Consider the following 13,567-nt stretch of genomic DNA (forward strand, 5'->3'; position numbering starts at 1 on the left):
TGGATTTTCCCATGCAGAGATCTGACTTGTGATTGACAGGTAGCTTATTTGTGCTCCGTCACCATCATCACCCCCTTTTTCTCGCCCTCTTCAGGGTCACTCAGGCTGTTTTCAGTCCTCTATATTAAGCCTGTGAGCACATTGCCTCGTTAAGCCATTAATTGCGGGCCACGGCCCTCTTTTTTGCCCCCCCCCCCTCTGATGTCTCCCTCCTAATTAGCATCCCGGCAGCTGTCTGGCTACCGCACGCCACTTCATTATCCCGAAACACTGTGACAGGCTGGCATCCAGACTGCCGTGCCTCAGCCGGGACCGCAACGCTGGCGGTGGGACACTTTAGTCTTTGCTTGCTCGACCACCTGTAGATCTGGCAGTGTAATGGTTGCAGGGAAGTTTTATTAATCCTCAAGGGGGGGGGGGGGGGGGTCGGGCTGTGAAAGTCAGACAGGCAGAAGGTGCTGAGTAGTCGGCCGCCGTGTCCCGTCTTGTAGACTCGGGTCGGGCATTTTCTCATTGCGTGATCACAGGTTTGATCCATGAATCTGTCAGTGAGTCTGTCAGCAGCCAAGTGTCCTGTCAAAGTGAAACCTTACCTGCTTGCTTAACTATAAGTCAGACTGGACAAGCTAAAAATATAAAGCAAAAATCCTGCGCGTCCTACCGCCATCGGAGGTGGTCACTGTATTTCAGGAGGTACTGGTGTTGTTATTTACTCGGTGTATCTACTTTCTGGCTCAGTTTGGGATTTCCTGCGTTGACAGGAATTACCTTTGATACACGTCAGAGAGCAGGCGAGAACGGGTTGTATCCAGCTGTGGGTTTTACATGCAGGTGAAGCGAGCATTAGGGATCCTGTAGCATAGTTAGAGAGAGAGAGAGTTTTCATCTGTGTTGGACCAGGTTTACACAGGAATAAGAACCCAGGGTTGTCGAAGTCAAGTTTAGTTTTGCCCGAGAGCCCAATCTGAGTCCTCTGATTGTCTGCCAACACAAGTCCTGATTACACTGTACTGTATTTTCTACACAACACAGCTGCACATTTAATCTAAAGGAAGCCTGCAGTTAAATAAAGTGTGTAAAGTCACGTTGGACGGCAGATAGTTCTGCTTTATGGAAACACAGCTAGTATCACATCTTCTTTTAATGGTTTCCTCAGTTATCTTGTTTTGTTTCCCCGAATATTTCACACAGAAACAATGAGTCAGATAATCAATTCAGTCAACTGAAGGACAATTAATAGACAATTTTGAGAGGTAATCGTTAAGGTCATTGATGAGGAAGGCCCAACACCCCAACATTGAGTGGTTCCAGCTTCAAAAATGGCTGCAGCATGCAATTATTGATTGGTTATTGATTGATCTGCTGGTGATTTTGTCCATATGGTCGTAAAAATGGTGAAAAAGGCTAATTCCACTTTCTTGAAGCCCAAACGGGCGTCGTGCTTTGTTTAACCAACACTCACACAAAACCCATGTATTAAAACCACAAAACTACAAAAATTCTCATTTGACAAACTGGAACCTGAACGTTGTGTCACATTCACTTAAAAATTATAAAAGTGATTCATCACTTATCAAAAGTGTTGCAGAATAATTCACAAATAGTTTATATCACTGTAACTTGATTATCTCTGGATTTTGAACTGTTGGTCAAACAACACAATCTGAAGATGTCAAGACTTGAAGAGACGATGCACAGCTGTGAGAGTGGTGTTGAGCTTCTCCTCGGGACTCTCTGCAAGAAATGCCATAAGCATATTTCTCAAAACCGTGCAATGACTGACTCCAGCACCAAACAACAAAATAATATTAGAATACAAGGTGGTCCAAGCTGTGGGTTCTTCCTCAGAGCAGCTAAGGGGGCTTGAAGTGAGTTTCCTGCCCTGCGTTACAGTATGTGCTGCAGGAGCCTTGTGTGAACAGATCTAGGCAGCAGGTTGGAGAGGCCTCAGGAAAAAGAAAGGCTTTGTGCAGGTTGTTTATACCTCAGGAAACCCCCGCCTGCTAAAAAACACAACAGAAATGGCAAGAGAACAGAGCACGGAGCTGTTACTGACTGCTGGAGTGTTGGCTGGTTCAGAGCTTCACTGGTGGGTTGAGAAACACTGATACTGGCCCAAAAGAGAATTTACCTGTTAGACAGCAGGAGCTGAAGGACAAGGCTGTTGATATCTTACTAATCTCATAAAAAAAGACATTACCAACAATGAATGTATCCTGCTCACAAGTGTTGTCTGAGTATTAAAGCCCGATGTGTGTTATTATTCTGAGCCATCGCTCCTTCATTACCATGAACACACACTCACACAGTTTATTTTTGACTCAGTACCCTCAGTAGCACCATCCTGCTGCCCCAAATACTCACCAGAGCCCCAAATGTGGATTAATCTGCCGCTGAAAATAGTTCCAAACAAATGCACTGTTTCCTCCTGTTTGAGTAGCGTTTGCTGAAAACTACAGCCCACGCCTGTGGCACCTCCTGATTTACGTCCTGTAACGACAGCCCAACAATATAAATCCATACAGTAGGGGAAAAGTAAAGCGATATAACGATCAAAGTTGATGTCAGTTATGAAAAAGTTTTGGCAAACACAGGGCGGCATTTGAAAGTTGATTGATTGCAGTTTCTTGTGCCATGTCATTTCCATGAGGTCATAGTCAGTTTCTTGATGCAACACTTGGAGGAAGAAAACAAAGGAACAGCTTGAAAACCAGTTTATTACTTAATCACTTGTTATACTGACACTGATGCTCTGGCACTGTATCTCATTCCAGGTGTGCTTTTACAGACTTCCCTCCATCCATCCATTTAAGTATACACAAGGTAAAACCTCAGGGGTCACGAAATGATTGAGTGGATTAGAAATATCCCGCAAATGAATCAACTTGTGAAGGTTCAACCGCTCAGAGCTCATGATAACACTGAAGCCACCACCTCTAATGAGGGATCACAAAAACAGTGTTGACCCCCTCCTCCTCCCTGAGATCTGGCTAACGTGCTAGCAGCTTAGCAGGTCAAAGTCTTTGTCTGAATCTTCTAAGTTGTATATATATACTATGCGTGCATGTCTCATCCGGACTTAAAGGGAGAAGCACATGGATGTTGATGAAAAAAAATTCTGCAATTCAGTTGCATCTGTAGCGTTTTTTTTTTTGTTTTAGTTATTTATTTTTGGTCTGAACCGAAACGTGTCTGAGTTTAGATGAAATATTTTACAACTTTAACTTCTTTTGTTAAATGAAAAAAACAAAGATTTCTAGAAAAACATATTTATATATTCATGTACTGACACTGGCATTGGAAAATGGATATATCCAGCCCCAGTTGCAGCATTAATTATGGTTACACTCACACATTTTGATTTGAGCTAGATGTCACATTTTGTTTGTCATATCCATGTGAAAAAAAAACTCCCATCAGATGGCAGATGAAGAGAGAAAAAATATGAACAGATACATTTAAACTACCAGTGTGAGCGCAGCCTTGACTTCAGTTCAAAGATCACCGCTGTTACAAGTGACAAGCTGTAAAGAGGTCAAAGGTCAAAGTGCCACAGTCCCCTAACAAAAAAACACTCCAGTTACATGCAGCTCGTTGGCTGAAAACTGCAAAACTGTCTGGGTGGACAAACCGGTCGCTCTTTGTTTTGAAAGTGGAGGCTTCTCTCTGAAAGCACAGACAATCATGTTGCTCTTGACACGATCAGCTGCTCAGATCTGAAGGCCCTCGTTGTTTATATAAGCCGCTTTTATACAGCCCTCTCCCTCCTGCTCTCCCTAGTAACAACGGCCTCTCTTAGCATGTCTCCTCCAGTACGGAGAGAGCTCATGATTGGTCTATATTTTTATATCTAATTGCTGGAGATGAACAGCAGTGAGTGAGTGCCTGGGTGTTTCAGGTGGTGGGTGTGGGACTGAAATCTGTGGCAGTGTGTTAACTCGCAGTGAGACTCAGAAAATCAGGACAGCATGAAAATGGATTCTTATTCTTTTTCTACAGTGTCAAACTTCAGCAGTTATGACAATGCTTTTAAGATACACAAAGGAATGTGTGTTAAATTTCACAGTTGATGCACCGGAGACACACCTGCAGCAAATCTAATCCAGGTAATAGCCTGGTGGTTTAGAAACAGTTCATCTCTTTGTTAAGATTCACTGAAACTATTAACTTTTGAAAGAAGAAATCAGACTTTCCCCTTGTTCCAAAAAAAGAAAAAGTTTAATTCATAAGCAAGAAAATGCAATTCATTACACTGCATTAAAAACTGGGCCATGAAGAGCTGACATGGTTTCAGCGGACATCACTGATATACGAGGAAAATATCCTCTTAGTCATGAAAGAAAATATCAACAGTAGTATTTATGGTCAAACCTGGTTGTTTTTGGTGGATTGAAACCATTAACTCTTGCTGTGCTGGTACATGAAGAGTGAAGATGAGTCCTTCCCTCCAGCTCTGTCTCTTCCAGGTCATCCTCGGTTCTGGAAGCAGCAGCAAAGCCTGCTGGGTCACGGTGCTTCTATTCCTTGAGAACAAGCTAAAGGGCCTTTCCTATGTCGCCCTTCCTTGTCTGTTCCCCGTCTCTTATTATTTCCGGCCTGGCTCCGATGAAGTCGGGCTGGATATCCTGAGAGGGGGAGTGGGGTGGGGTGGGGTGGGGGTGTGTGGGGGGCCCAGAAAAGCATTTCACCAAGCAGGAAAACTGAAAAAGCATTTCGGTTATCAAGCCCTCGCAGACCTCGCTCCTACACCCTCTGTTTGTGCTTGCTTAATTTTCCTATTCTTTCCTGCTTTTTCCTCTACTTTTTTTTTTTCTTCTTCCACATTCTTGGTGGAACAGAGGGATGTTGACCAGAGGTTACACCTTCCCTCTGATCTGTGCTAAAGCCAGGCATTCTTCGACGCCTCGTGGACTTCCTAATCGAGCTGAACACCGGGTTGTTGGGTCAAATCCCGTAATCGGAATCAGCCCTGCTCCCTGGAATGTCATTGAGAATTTTTGTTGTTTTGACTTTTTCTATCTAACTGACCCAAATTCTTGACCTGTTGAGTGTTGGGTTTTTTTTTTTTTCTGTTTGGCTGAAAAAGTAGTTGACTAGTCATTTGACCCCAACAGTGATTGTTTATATATGTACGGAATCTCTGCATTCACTTATGCTGCAAACCTTAGCCTATCTGCTTACTAGTTTACTGCCTGGAGTAGCAACACTAATGTTAGCATAATATCCAAGGCTGAGGACATAGCATTAGCTTACCTTATCATGAGCTGACTGTATGGTATTCCTCCTCTGGTTTAGACTTATGTTAGCATTAGCATTAACGTAAGCAGCTCCAGCAACCTCAGCCAAACACATTACGTTTTTAAACAAGTCGGCTGAAAACAGTCAGAGACAGACTTTTCAGCCAACTCACAGAGCTAGCATTAGCTCATTTAGCTAGCTAGCTACATAAAATTTGCCAGTGACAGTTGTAATTTCAGCCGGCAAAATTGAGGATTGGCAGTTAGAAATGAGAAACTACTTTTGTATGCTTCTGATTGAAATGGAGGACCTATTTTTTCATACATCATTATCAAGAAAATCACTCTGCATGTCTGACATGTTGTCAGGTGAAGTGAAAGGTTTCCTTGGGCTCTGGGATTATAATAATCCACTGTTTAATCATTGAACGTAATCTTTGATTGCATCTGTTGTTTGCCTTTAGACTAACAATGTGAGGAATATCTGACAGTATTACCCACACCAGTGTTGTAGTGCATTGTCTTATTTCTATTGTCTAACATGTTTGCATTGATTTTTTTTTTTTTTTTTAATCTTTTGTCCAGGTGAGGAGCTGCTGATTGAGCGCAGCATCCATAAAGGGATGATCAGTCCGGGAGAGGAGAAGCACATGGTGGAGTACAAAACCTTGACCGCCAGACTCGAGTACCACATCCGTGTGCGCTGCGACGAACACTACTATGGAAGCAAATGCAACAAAGTTTGCCGTCCCCGCGACGACTACTTTGGCCACTATGTGTGTGATCAGCTTGGAAACAGAGGCTGCATGGAGGGCTGGACTGGGGCCGACTGCAAAACAGGTGAGGGAAGATGTCAGTCGTGCTGTAAACACATGCAGTAACACACAGGCCAACATGAAAGAGGATTAATAAGTAACTAACTAAAGTTAACTAACTATTTAGTAATATGTTATGTTTTATTTTGTGACTCATCCTATTACCTTTTAAATATCTTTACTATCTTTTTGTGTATTTTTTGTTAAATTTCTCTTTCCATATGAATTGTTTTACTGTACTACTGTCCACAAAAACACAAAAACACAAAAAAGAAACATTCCACACTTAAAATTCCTGTGATCACATGGACACAGATTTCTTAGTCTGCTCTTCGTTATCACCCTTTCCAGAAAAAAAATTGGAAGTTCACTGAAGTTCATGTGTCAAAGTGTCAATTAGCAAGAATTCAAAGAATGTTTGGAAACTCTCGTGGCTGCTGGAGACACCTTCAGCTTTCTGACAATGACTTTGACAGCAAACAAGGAAACATAGGAAATGAGATTTTAATGATTGAAACCAGAGTGCAAGACAAAAATCCAGACACAATTCTTCATCACACTTTTAAATATGCTCCTGAACGGATGATTCTGTTTCAGATTTTTGGACAGGAACTAATAAAAACATTTCACTTTCTGTCTCTTTTCTTTCCCCTAAGCCATCTGCAAACAAGGATGCAGCGTCCTGCATGGGTCGTGCAGCTGGCCAGGGGAATGCAAGTAAGTCGCCTCCACTTTTGTTTTTGTTTTGTTTGTTCCACTTTGTTCACCTTTACAGTGCAGCTGCCAAGTGATGTAAAATATGATCTTGTTTGGATGGAAAACTTCTGGAAGAGCTTAATGAGGATACCAGTGGTGACACAACAGAGTGACGAGAGCGAGAGGGGGGAGTTGTTGATAACATACCAAGCACCACTCTACCTCCCCCATCATAGTTTTGTGAAGTGCCCCCCCTATACCTCCACCTCCATCCCTCAGCTCCACTCTGATCCACAAGCCATTGTTCTGCTTCCTGTCCTAAAGCTGGCCTGCTCCTGCCCGCACAGAGAGAGAGAGAGAGAGAGAGAGGGAGAGAGAGGCTTGTTTTTTGCTATGTTTCCTCCCTCGTCCTCCACCAGCAGCAAAGAGGCAATGTGGCCCCCAGTCCACCCCCTGCTACTGTCTGCAGCCCACATCATCTCTTCCTATCCTGGGCCTTGTTATGGCTGGTACTCGCCCGTTGGGAAGTGTGGATTCCCCCCACCCCTGGGTGGGGTGAACCCACCTAGACGAAAAAGTCACGACCTAACAGTGAATACATCAACTGAAAATGAAAGATGTTCAACACAATAAGGAAAGCAAGTTTATTTATGTTGTTCACAAGGCAGCTCAAAGTGCTTTACATTATCCATTAAAGCATGAAAGCTTATGTTAAGGACACTTTCACTTTCCCTCACTCACCCACCCTATAGAAGTGTAATATGGCCGCACAGTGGACTACCAGCAGGCGAGTGTTGTAGCAGCTCTGTGACGGGGAGAGGAGGCAGCAGAGAGACATTTAGATTTGATTACATGTGGAGCTGAACTGTGCATTTAGACACAGTGGATCACGAGTGCTTTAAAAAGCCAAACTGAGCAGAGATGGAGGTGGAAGAGGAGAGGGAGATGAGGGTTTTATACTGAAACAGGTTTGATTTAATTAAGATGTAGTTTAGAAAAAAAACTAAATTAAACTGACATTTCTTATTGGAAATGGCTCGAGGATAGGAAGGGACAGAAACACCCTGGAATGTGCCTCAACATGTGATTTTGAGCTATCAGTAACACACACACACACACACACACACACACACACACACACACACACACACTGCTGAGAAACTGGAAGACTAATGCAGATTTGCACTGACAGAATAAAAGCTTTCTTCTGGTTGATTTGCAGGGGATAGCCCGCAGTAATCAAAACTCAAATTCTTAAAAAAAAATCGAATTAAAATCATCAGTTTAAATGATTCGACTAAACTTTTAAAGATAGCAAACGGAAAGTCTTAAATTAATTGAATATTGGGTGAATCACTTCTCAAGCAACATCATTGATTATTGGATATATAACTATAAATTTCACTCCAAACCTTGGAAATCATATAAACCCAAGGTCCATTTACTGGTTCTTTTGGGGCTTTCAACTTCATAGAGGTCATCAGTAGATGGAGTTCGTTAGTTCTCATGGAGATGGCCGAACTGTAAAGTATCAAACTTCAGCCATGTGACAACAGGTAGGGCGGCAGTGTTGTAACACCTGGGTTAGTCTGTGGTGTCAGAAATACAGAAACAAAACAGAAGTTGTAATATCCCTGAGTTTTCCTTTAGGTAAACAATACCACTAAAGAAATAAGGGTACATTTGAAGCCAGAAATAGAAAGGGTGTAAAAAATGAACTGGGAGAAACAGAGAACGAGAGAGAGAGAGAGAGTGAAGGGTTAAAGACAGAGAAAAGCACGGAGCGACAGAAAGCGAGAGAAACAGGAAAAAAGGCGTCTCAGCCTGGCAGAAGAAAACTAAAAATGTGTGTTTGGTATCTTGTTTCTTACACACAGCGCATTCACAACCTACGCTCCCTCATGTGACACTACTAAACATGTAGCTAGGCAACAGTGGGCTAAGTCTGTCCGCTGGATTTGGGCGCGAGGCTCGCCTGTAAATAATTCAGTGGTACCACACACACGCACACACACACACACACACACACTAACAGCCCCCTCTACCTCTACCCCTGCCCACCGTCCCGTCTTCTGGGTGTGGTTTGTCTGAGGGGCCGCAGCGGGGCGGGGGTTGTGGGCAAGGCGGGATATTTTCAGCTCAGGCTGGCCCCCGCGGCCCCCTCCATTGATGGAACGGCAGCAGCCCGGCGACGGGGTTTGTGGGTAATGCCACCCTTGGCCTGTGGCTGCCCGAAACCATTTCCCTGCTCTCCCACACTGCAGCCAGACAGACTGTCCACGCTGCCACCGCTGCTGCACGGCTGACAGTACGCAGGGCACCACCACTGACCGCAGCGCCGGACAACACCACATACTGTAGTAAACAATACACAGCACTGTCTCATACACACACACAGACACACACACACACACATAACTGGGCTTGACTTACCAAGCAAGATGAGATTAAAGTTGTTGCAGTCGTGCATCCAGTTAAAGACGTCTCGGCTTACAAAGGGTACATGAAACATCATCACGTCTTGATGTGCATGTTTTAACATAACCTGAACTTTGTCTTGGCTGCATTTTTATTTTGTGAATCCTTGACAGTCACTGTGTGATTGATTAGAGCTCCACCCATGTAGGAATTCCAGGCACAATAGGTGTTTGAAAGGTGCCAAATCTGGACCAGATTAGAGACTCTCTTTTTATATGAGGCACAAATGAATTCCTCTGCCTTTCATTAGGTATAAAATTTCACCTATTCTACAAACACTGTTTCTGCAAAGAGAATACATTTGTAATGCACTGCATGCCATTCAGCTCCTCTGTATTGGGCAGGAGATAGAGTACGTGGTAAATAAAAAAATATTAGCATCATCGCTGTCAGCCTGTTAGAATGCAGATGTTAGCATTTAGCTCAGCCTCACAAAGGCTATAGCATGGAGGTAGACCCCAACATTTATATGTTTTGTAATGTCATATGTTCCTTTGAGAAACAGAAACATGTTTTCTATAAAAGCTCTCCCATGCTAAATGTTTCTGAGACTCCAGCACCTATAAAAAAAAAACTTTGAAAAAAAGTCTAAAATTTGATTTAAAACAGGAACTGATCAGATCAATAAATAAACCAGATTAGAAGTCTGATCACATACTTTACCCCTCCTTTTTTTTATTTTATTTGACAGTTTCCACTCCTCTGTGCCACAGACACATTGGCTGCCTCCAAAAAAGGAGTGTGGTTCAGTGCCCAGCCCCACCAGCGTGGTGCCTCCAGTCTGTCACTGTCCACAGCCACTCAGTGTATTACAGCACATTACAGTTCACTACAGAGCCGTATATCACTGCTGGTCAGAGACGTGTTTGGTCGGCATCCATTTTGAAGTGTTTGTGAGCCGGAGTTGGGGGGAGGGTAGCGGTGTTGGTGGTGGCGGTGGTGGTGGTGGTGGTGGTGTTGGTGGTGCTGGAGGAGGGGGAGTGGGTTTGCTCCCTAAAATAGCCCCGACGGAGAAATGACAGGACAGGTGGGGCAAGGTTACCGCTGGCCTTGGAATAACAGAGTGCTGCCATAAACCAACAGATTAGCTAACCCTTCGCTGGCCTCCCCTTCGAGACGACTAACTCTCGTTCCACAAACCCGCCACTCATTCCAAGTTTGACCTCGACCGAGCTCACGACACAGGAAGAGGGCAGAGAAGAAGACACATGACACGGGAGGAAATACGACTGAAAGAAACAACAAAAAACTGCTTCTTTTCAAGTCAGTTTTGTCTGAGTCCTGAAAGTCTGTGCCTCCAAAATTAGTAGATTACCATAGTCCTCATTGTTAAGTGTAAACGTCTCAACTGTAAGAATTTAACATTTGTTATTGATCAGGGAACGTGCGATGGACGTTTACCATCATTTTTTACATGAAATAATGAATTAAAATGATAGAGATGAATCAATAATGACAATAATCATTGGCTGCAGCCACGTTTCATATGAAAGGTTAGAAAATATTCAACATCAGTTACAGATCAATTATTTTCGAATGTGTCCATGTGCTGTAAGCAATATGATAGGACACACGCTCACAAACACACGCATACCAACCACACTGTGCAGCAGTGTGTGCTGGAGCTGTGTGTCCTAAGATTAGTGTCATCATTCACCTTGATTAAGACATTCTGTCTTTACAAATTACTGTTGTGACATTTAGCTGAAACTCAGTCGATGCTCTCCTGTGTTTTCTCCTCTCTCCTGTGCATTCTTCACGTTCGCCAGCCAACATTTAACTGGCACACTGCCCAACATCGGGCGCTCCTCGTGTGTTTTCATACATCGTGAAAGTATTAAATCACTCGTTTGTTATCACTAACTATCACTGTTTTTCATGGCCCACCCCCCCCTGTGTTATTAAGTGCATCTGTGTGCACGATATTCCTTCAGGCGGGGGCTGTAAATAAGAACACGTTCTCAGTGAGCTTGTGAAATAAGAGGCATTTATTTCACCAAAACATCCACTCAGCCACTGTTGCACCCGCTGAACTCTGTTCTCTGTGCGCCGTTATTTGATTATCACTCACATAAGCACCGACAATAAAAAAAAAATATATATATAAAAGGTTCTGGATTCAACATTTTAAAGACGGCAGACATCTGTCTCCAGTTTTACAATGATCACCGTTTCACATCAGTTAAAAAAAGGAACAAAGGAAGAAATAAGGAAGAGAGGAAGGAAGGAAGGAAGGAAGGAAGGGAAAAAGAGAACAAAGGAAAAATTAATAAAGAGGCAATGAAGTGGGAAGCAAACCAGAAATAAAGAGGGAAATTAACTAACTGTTAAACTGTAAAAACTAATCCCCCTCCCCTCTGTGTGTTGCAGGTGTAACTACGGCTGGCAGGGTCCGTTCTGTGACGAGTGTCTGCCGTACCCCGGCTGTGTTCACGGCACCTGTAACGAGCCCTGGCAGTGCACCTGTGAGAAGAACTGGGGCGGTCTGCTCTGTGACAAAGGTCAGACCCAGTCACGTGCTATTTTACACTATTTTACGTGAAAAATGGTTGTTAAAAAGTCACCTGATGTGTGCATCAGGTGGCTGAAATGAACTTTCTTTGAGTCTATAAGATAAGTCATGATTGATTCCTAGAGCCTAGAGCCGAAGTACATTCAAACATCTGTATGATTTTCACAACAGTCAACAGCTTCCATGAAATGTTTGTGATTTCCAACAAATGGGCTGAAACATGGAAAATCCCTGGTATGGTCCTTTATAGCTTGATTCTCCTTGCACCACATGAGTCACATGAGGACACAGTGCGATTGGTCAAGATGCAGGGACCTAAGGTAGAAATTACATTTGCCGTAAATATATATTCTAACATTGTGTTCTATGTAACCCGCAATCAGATGTTTTTGGAAGAAAAAAAAAAAAAACACAATGAAATCAAGCCTGTAACGAGTCGTTTTCTATGGCTGTTGTGTTTTAGACGTCAAAACGGCACAGAGCTGCAGGATCATGAGAGACGAAAGCTTCTAGCTGATATTTACAAACAGTGTAGGTTGAATCAGTTTCTGTTGCTGTGCAGATCTGAACTACTGTGGGACCAACCGGCCCTGTAAGAATGGAGGGACGTGCATGAACACAGAGCCAGACGAGTACAACTGCGCCTGTCCAGACGGCTACTCTGGCAAGAACTGTGAGATCGGTGAGTCTGGGAACCAGGTGTAAAATCCAGGTTTTCGTGCCACGGCATGTTTATCAGCATGTTTATCAGCATGAAGATTTTTGAAAATTGTTTTTCTCTTAAATCTTTCTCTCTAGCGGAGCACGCCTGTGTGTCTAACCCCTGTGCCAACGGAGGGACGTGCCATGAAGTCCCATCAGGCTTTGAGTGTCACTGTCCAGTGGGCTGGTCTGGGCCGACCTGTGCTAAAGGTGAGAGGCTCGAAACTACTCCGAAGTCCAGTTCAGTCTTCCACGGATGATATGACATTTTTCTCTCTGTTTATGTTTGGCAAGTGTGAATTTGTCACTGCAGGACACATTAAATCTGCACATATAGTAAACTACAGACAGAAAGATTTATTTACTTACTCTTGATGTGACTGTGATGATTTAACATCAGTCCTGTTTATATTTCAGACACGGATGAATGTGCCTCCAGCCCCTGTGCTCAGGGCGGGACCTGCATCGACATGGAGAACGGATTCAAATGCCTCTGTCCTCCACAGTGGACGGGCAAGACCTGCCAGATAGGTGAGTCTCTAAGTCTAATTAAGCACTGAACTGTTAATTAATGCAATGTAAAGGAAGAGTCATTTGAGAAGTCTCGTTTTTTTCCAATTTAAATGTAGAGCATTTTGGAGGGACGTTTGGAAATGTATATAATATTCTGATTCATGTAACTGTTGCATGTTGGGTGATATTTTGCTGTGATGAAGCCGGTGTGTTTCCCTGTGTGATGCACCTACAGTGAATGCCCTGCGTCCAGATTCATTCCAGGAATCCATCTGCTTGCAGAGTTGCAGCATATCTGGCTGTTTGTTTATCCTGCCGTGTCGCTTAACCAGTAGTATTACTGCAGGAGGGTCACTAATTCTAAATTAGTGTGTGTGTGTGTGTGTGTGTGTGTGTGTGTTTGTGTATACGCATGCCCAACAGAGATACTCGCTGGGTATCATCTGCAACTCGAGCCAGGTGACTTGAGTAAAGCTAAAAATAACCTCCCGCCTGGCAACTGCTAGCCTTGGGACCAAATATACTCCGCCGGGGGGTTATCTTTGGCTCCAGACTGGGCGTGACAGGGGGAGTATGTACACTACGGTGAGGCGGCACCGCAGCATAGCGGAGCC

General features: G+C 43.6%; 1 protein-coding gene across 2 annotated transcripts in view; it reads left to right on the plus strand.

The window, feature by feature from the left end:
* LOC111225378 (protein jagged-2-like) overlaps nucleotides 1-13,567 on the plus strand; it is a 53,140-nt gene that overhangs the window by 19,568 nt on the left and 20,005 nt on the right. For both annotated transcript variants that reach the window (XM_022750207.1, XM_022750208.1), the window contains exons 4-9: nucleotides 5,823-6,077; nucleotides 6,709-6,769; nucleotides 11,597-11,727; nucleotides 12,301-12,420; nucleotides 12,537-12,650; nucleotides 12,858-12,971. In XM_022750207.1, the coding sequence (XP_022605928.1) occupies nucleotides 5,823-6,077; nucleotides 6,709-6,769; nucleotides 11,597-11,727; nucleotides 12,301-12,420; nucleotides 12,537-12,650; nucleotides 12,858-12,971 (795 nt within the window). The remainder of the gene's footprint in view (nucleotides 1-5,822; nucleotides 6,078-6,708; nucleotides 6,770-11,596; nucleotides 11,728-12,300; nucleotides 12,421-12,536; nucleotides 12,651-12,857; nucleotides 12,972-13,567) is intronic.

This window comes from Seriola dumerili, unplaced genomic scaffold, assembly GCF_002260705.1.
Source record: "Seriola dumerili isolate Sdu_G_001 unplaced genomic scaffold, Sdu_1.0 BDQW01000149.1, whole genome shotgun sequence".
Taxonomy (NCBI): Eukaryota; Metazoa; Chordata; class Actinopteri; order Carangiformes; family Carangidae; genus Seriola; species Seriola dumerili.